This window comes from Camelus dromedarius, chromosome 27 (assembly GCF_036321535.1).
Source record: "Camelus dromedarius isolate mCamDro1 chromosome 27, mCamDro1.pat, whole genome shotgun sequence".
Classification (NCBI taxonomy): domain Eukaryota; kingdom Metazoa; phylum Chordata; class Mammalia; order Artiodactyla; family Camelidae; genus Camelus; species Camelus dromedarius.
In genome coordinates this window covers 23,767,573-23,773,602 of record NC_087462.1, presented here as the reverse complement: position 1 = coordinate 23,773,602, position 6,030 = coordinate 23,767,573, and the positions used below count along the sequence as shown (strand labels likewise).

At 60.4% G+C, this 6,030-nt stretch overlaps 1 protein-coding gene across 1 annotated transcript; it reads left to right on the top strand.

Moving 5' to 3' along the window:
• Positions 1-243: 243 nt before the first annotated feature.
• DDX41 (DEAD-box helicase 41) lies at positions 244-5,547 on the top strand. Its single transcript, XM_010992447.3, has 17 exons — positions 244-324; positions 408-515; positions 773-932; positions 1,013-1,087; positions 1,215-1,275; positions 1,403-1,539; positions 1,958-2,030; positions 2,147-2,300; positions 2,377-2,513; positions 3,333-3,495; positions 3,657-3,788; positions 4,070-4,141; positions 4,245-4,341; positions 4,485-4,634; positions 4,719-4,790; positions 4,906-5,016; positions 5,193-5,547. Exons 1-17 carry the CDS (start codon positions 298-300, stop codon positions 5,327-5,329), a joined length of 1,866 nt encoding a protein of 621 aa, XP_010990749.1. The 5' UTR covers positions 244-297; the 3' UTR covers positions 5,330-5,547.
• The last annotated feature ends 483 nt before the right edge of the window (positions 5,548-6,030 follow it).

The following is a 6,030-nucleotide window of genomic DNA, read 5'->3' as shown; positions in this document are numbered from 1 at the left end:
CGGTCTCCACGCTCCGACCCGGGTTGGTTTGAGCCTTTGGCGCAGGCTTCAGATCCTCCAGCTTCCCACAATGCCTTGGCTGGCGCTTTTGCCCTCAGCCCTGGCAACAGCCGCGTAGCCACCCACAGAGGCCGGGACTCTGCGTTAAAGACCGGGACTTGGAGGAAGTTTGTCCCTCTGCGCGATCCGGCGCTCTGAGGTCGTTGCTAGGCGCCGACGTCCGCTTCTTCACATCTGATTGGACCTCACTCAAAGGTGAGGCGGGGTTTTGCCGGGCGCGCATGCGTGCAGCAAAGGATGGAGGACTCCGAACCCGAGCGGAAGGTGGGAACGAGGCTGGGGTCCGCGAGGGTGGCGAGCGACGGCGAAGGCGGCGGGGTCCGGGCTTAACTTGTGTGTATCTGTAGCGGGCTCGCATCGACGAGGCGACTGCCGCCGGAAGCCGCTCCGAGGCAGAGGATGATGATGAGGACTACGTGCCCTACGTGCCGCTGCGACAGCGCCGACAACTGCTAGTAAGGGCCCCGGGTCGGGGGACGAATGAGCGCAGGAGATGGGGGGTTGGCGGCTGGATGGGGGGTGGCCCCCAGCCTGCGGAGTGAGGTGTCAGTGCATGGCAGGCGAGGACCTGGCGACCTGATCTGAGGGGTGGGGCAACTCTGCGCCTCGGGGCACAGAATTCTCTCCCAAAAGCCAGGGTCCTGACTCAGGCCCCTAGACCCGATGCCCCACTCTTTGGGCTCGGCCCTGAGGGGCGCTGGTGAAACCTCAGCTCCAGAAGCTGCTGCAGCGAAGGCGCAAGGGAGCTGCGGAGGAGGAGCAGCAGGACAGCGGCAGCGAGCCCCGGGGAGATGAGGACGACATCCCGCTGGGCCCTCAGTCCAACGTCAGCCTCCTGGATCAGCACCAGCACCTCAAAGAGAAGGCTGAAGGTGGGCTGGGCAGCAGGCGGGAGGCTCAGCTTGGTGTTCTGCTATGGTGTCTCTCTGACACCTGCTGCTGCTTTTGTCAGCCCGCAAGGAGTCTGCCAAGGAGAAGCAGCTGAAGGAAGAGGAGAAAATCCTGGAGAGTGTGGCTGAGGGTCGAGGTATGGTTGTAGCCAGGGCAGAGAGCAGATGGCCTGAGCCTCCTCCCCCGACCGCAGGCATGCTATATCTCGAGGGGCCTGGCTTCAGGGGAGCAGGAGCAGCACTGAGCCACATCTTTCTCCTCAGCCTTGATGTCAGTGAAGGAGATGGCTAAGGGAATCACATACGATGACCCGATCAAAACTAGGTACGTCCTACCAGTCTGTGGAAGGTCAGTCACCATCACTTTGGACAGTATGTGGCTGAGATTGGCAGGGATACCACAAAGCCAGCTATGCCGGGGGGCTGTTTTGACCCTTACCACCCACCCACAGTTGGACACCCCCCCGTTACGTCCTGAGCATGTCTGAAGAGCGGCATGAGCGTGTACGGAGGAAGTACCACATCTTGGTAGAGGGGGATGGTATCCCCCCACCCATCAAGAGCTTCAAGGAAATGAAATTTCCTGCAGGTACCTGGGAACTGGGAGCCGCACCACACTTTAATGGTGGACATCTGTGAAGTTGCCTTCTAGCCCCTCTCAAACCCAGCACTGGCCCCTCCTGCAGCACTGGCCCTCACCAGCGGGGATGGAGGGATTTGAGACGGGGTATTTTTAATGCTCCTCTTTCAGTTGCTGCAACTGTGATCTTTACTAATCTCTGCCATTAGGGAGCTTTAGTGGGCAAGTGACAATGGCTTTAAGCAGACCTGGGTGTGAATCCTGCCTCCACTTTGCCTAGAAGCCTTGGACAAGTCTGTCTGTCCTTCTCTCTCGGGGTCTCAGTTTCATTTGTAACCAGAGGGGCATAGTGCCAATTTTATAGGCCTTGGGGTCCTGATAAAGTATCTGTGAGACATAACGATGATGCCAGGGTTTTTTTCTATAGCCATCCTGAGAGGCCTGAAGAAGAAAGGCATCCACCACCCGACCCCCATTCAGATCCAGGGCATTCCCACCATGTGAGTGTGAAGCTGGCGGCCCTGAGGAGGGTGGTGATGGGAGGAGCGGGTGCTCCATGAGAAGCGGTCCCTGTATTCCGCAGAACCTGACCCTCAAGCCTGTCTTCTGTCAACAGTTTGTCGGGCCGTGACATGATAGGCATTGCCTTCACGGGTTCAGGCAAGACGCTGGTGTTCACTTTGCCTGTCATCATGTTCTGCCTGGAACAGGAGAAGAGGCTACCTTTCTCTAAGCGTGAAGGGCCCTATGGACTCATTATCTGCCCCTCGGTAAGATAGGCTGGCCTGGAGGGCAGGGCACAATGGAGCCACCTTCTGGTGCCAGCCACTGCTCCCGTCCCTGCAGCGGGAGCTGGCCCGGCAGACACACGGCATCCTGGAGTATTACTGCCGCCTACTACAGGAGGACAGCTCGCCGCTCCTGCGCTGTGCGCTCTGCATCGGGGGCATGTCTGTCAAAGAGCAGATGGAGACCATCCGACAGTGAGTACAGGCACCCCCAAGCAGGGGTCTCCCCAAAGTCCCGAGACAAGCTAAAAACCCTTTGCTCTAGCTATTTGACAGACCTTTGTCAAAGCCTCCTGTAGTCCAGCCCTCAAGGAATTCCCAGTCTAGTGGGGATGTCAGCTAGGGTGGGAACGAGAGATGTAGTAAGTTACTGTGGAAACACTGCAGATGGAACAGGAGCATCTGGGAGGTCAAGGGGTCAGGGTGTTCCAGGGAGAAGGCACAGAGGTGGGGGGCCCCGGGTGTCCAGGAAGGTCAGGATTCTTCATTGTGGTCCATCCAGGAGGCTGGACCTGTGCTCTTTCCACACAGTATGGTCCCCGACAGACATCACTGGGTGTCTAGGGTCATGGACAGACCAAACCCAGGCCCTGTTTCATAGGCATTGCCAGTCTGAGAGAGGTTGTAGACACGGGAAAGACGAATTCAGTGTACCAGGAGAGTGAGCCCATTGAGTCCTCCAAAGGGGGGCAGGAGCACAGGCTGAGGCCTCTGTGAAGATGCAGGACAGCCCTCTTGGGGGCGAGAGGAGGGGCCTGGGAGAAAGGGGAAGGGTATGCCAGGCAGAGGTGACCACTTGGCTGGGGAAGAGCTGTGGAACAGAGCAGTAGTCGAGAATGCTGCAGTGCCCTCCAGGAGAGCTGTGTGCTGTCCACAGGGCAAGGTGGTGGCAGTGACAAGGAGGGACAGGTGAGAGACAGGAAGGAAGCTGGAGGGCAGAAAGGGGTAGAGTGATGGCCTCTAGGTAGGACTGAGCAGGTGGCCTCGACCTCAGGATCTCTCCTCGGTCCCCAGTGGCGTTCACATGATGGTGGCCACCCCTGGGCGCCTCATGGATCTGCTGCAGAAGAAAATGGTCAGCCTGGACATCTGTCGTTATTTGGCCCTGGACGAGGCTGACCGCATGATCGACATGGGCTTCGAGGGTGACATCCGTACCATCTTCTCCTATTTCAAGGTGCCCTTCCGCAAGTGGCCAGGACACTCCTGCCACCCTACTCCTGCATACCACGTTCTACTCTGGGGGGCCCTGAGGCCCTGCACTGCCCACCCGCTGTCCCAGCTGCTCAGCCTCCCCGGCCCCCACGTGCCCTCAGTCCCAGCCCTGTTCTTCCCCAGGGCCAGCGACAGACCCTACTTTTCAGTGCCACCATGCCTAAGAAGATTCAGAACTTTGCCAAGAGCGCCCTGGTAAAGCCTGTCACGATCAACGTGGGGCGAGCAGGAGCTGCCAGCCTGGATGTCATCCAGGTGGGCAAACACTCCCCATGGGCAGTCTCACCTGGGAGGGCTGGGTCTGGCCAGGCTCCCTTGAGGCTGATTGGAGCCAGGATCTGGGAGGGCCACCTTGTGGGCACTAGTGGTTCCATTCACAGGCCTGGCCTGTAGCAGGATGCCGTCTTATGGTGCCCAACCCTTGACAAGAAGCTTCTGGTCACCTAGCCGGGACTGGGGGGGCCTGTCCTCTGGGGCAGGGTCACGGCTGGTGAGCCTGTTCTCACGACCGCCTGACCTGATCCTGGTGGTGGCAGGAAGTGGAATACGTGAAGGAGGAAGCCAAGATGGTGTACCTGCTGGAGTGCCTGCAGAAGACACCGCCACCCGTGAGTGCCTCCAGCCAGGCTGGCCCAGGGCAGCGTGCTGGGGGAGGTTAGCAGGGGCACCCAGCGGTCAGTCCCCGTGACAGGAGGTGGCCTTTCCGGACAGGTGCTCATCTTTGCAGAGAAGAAGGCAGATGTGGACGCCATCCACGAGTACCTGCTACTCAAGGGGGTCGAGGCCGTGGCCATCCATGGGGGCAAAGGTCAGGGTGGTGCCTGCACAGGCGTGAATGGACCCCGCTGCCAAAGCAGCCCCTCATCTTCTCCCTTCCCCTGCCGGGCTGGCCTGCCACTCCTCCCCAGACTCCTGCTATCACTCTAACAGCTCCTGCCTGACCCTTCCCAGACCAGGAGGAACGGACCAAGGCCATAGAGGCATTCCGGGAGGGCAAAAAGGATGTCCTAGTGGCCACAGATGTAGCCTCCAAGGGCCTGGACTTCCCCGCCATCCAGCACGTCATCAATTATGATATGCCTGAGGAGATCGAGAACTACGGTGCGGGGCTTGTGGGGGCAGGGGGCGCGGGCTAGGCCCCAGCCCTGGGCAGTTGGCCAGAGGCTCTGTTCCCTCTCTCTGCAGTGCATCGAATCGGCCGCACTGGGCGCTCAGGGAACACAGGCATCGCCACCACCTTCATCAACAAGGCCTGCGGTGAGTCTGCCACCAGGGCTGCCTCAGCCATCTGCCGGGTCCTCTACCTGTGACCACCTGGGTCCTGGCTACAGGGCCCAGGGTTGGACTTCATGGTTCCCCGCTGCCCCCACAGACGAGTCAGTGCTGATGGACCTCAAAGCCCTGCTGCTGGAGGCCAAGCAGAAGGTTCCACCTGTGTTGCAGGTGCTGCACTGCGGGGACGAGTCCATGCTGGACATCGGAGGTGAGGCGGGGTGGGAGACACTGGTTCAGTGAGGGCAGGATGGGAACCTCACGAAACGAGTCCACACCACCACTCAGTGGACTGGAGGTCTGACGGGAGGCCGAGGTCTGGGGCATGGAGCCTGGCCCCCTCAGCGTGCTGACCCTCCCTCCCCACCCCACTCCACATGCCCCCAGGAGAGCGTGGCTGTGCCTTCTGCGGGGGCCTGGGCCATCGGATCACCGACTGCCCCAAACTCGAGGCTATGCAGACAAAGCAGGTTAGCAACATCGGCCGCAAGGACTACCTGGCCCACAGCTCCATGGATTTCTGAGCCGTCTGTCATCCCGCCTCCTCTTCATGGGGCCTCCGTCCTTGGGGCTCCAGCCGCCTCCCACACACACCAGCCCCGTGGGCAAGAAGCCAGCATCCTTGGCCCAGCTGGCCTGGGTTGGGCCAGGCTGGACCTGGCTGCCTGCTCCCCATGCCCCCCAGAATTACTATTTTTGCCCCCCTTTACCCCAGCTACCATTAAAGCACAAGCCTCTCTGATCTCAGTCTCCGTTTCGCCTCGCCTGCCCCCTGCTTCCTGGGCAGGTTCAGCCTCTGACCCCCGAGGCAGGGCCTTGGCGTCTCCCACCACCGCTGCCAGCACTCAGCCTGCCCGTACTCGGCTGCAGAAAGAGCTGCCTAACTGGGGCCCCGCTCTGGGGGCTTAGGGCATCTCCTCTAGGCCACCTGGATTTATGACTCAGGGAGGGACCACATTGGGGGACGAAGGGGAAATGGTCGGTTGGGTTTTCTGGTCTTTCTGGTTGGCTGTTACAACCTCCAGCTCTGCCGCAGCCTCCCTCTTCCTGTCAGTGTGTCAGCTCCTGGGGCTTCTCCTGGGGCCCCGTGGGAGACGACTTCCTGTCTCAGGCCACCTGCTAACCCAGGCTCCCAGTAGGAGCACTCTGCTCCATTTGCTGAGAGGGCAGCAGATGCCACAGGACTGTCACCCAGGCCACGAGCACCCACTGACCCCACTCTGTA

What these genes read in the sequence shown, in the direction of transcription:
- DDX41 (XM_010992447.3), top strand. Translation starts at nt 298, where the DNA reads ATGGAGGACTCCGAACCCGAGCGGAAG. An exon ending in GAGTGTGGCTGAGGGTCGAG is followed by an intron (nt 1,088 to 1,214) that starts GTATGGTTGTAG and finishes CTTTCTCCTCAG; the next exon opens with CCTTGATGTCAGTGAAGGAG. An exon ending in GTCCATGCTGGACATCGGAG is followed by an intron (nt 5,017 to 5,192) that starts GTGAGGCGGGGT and finishes ACATGCCCCCAG; the next exon opens with GAGAGCGTGGCTGTGCCTTC.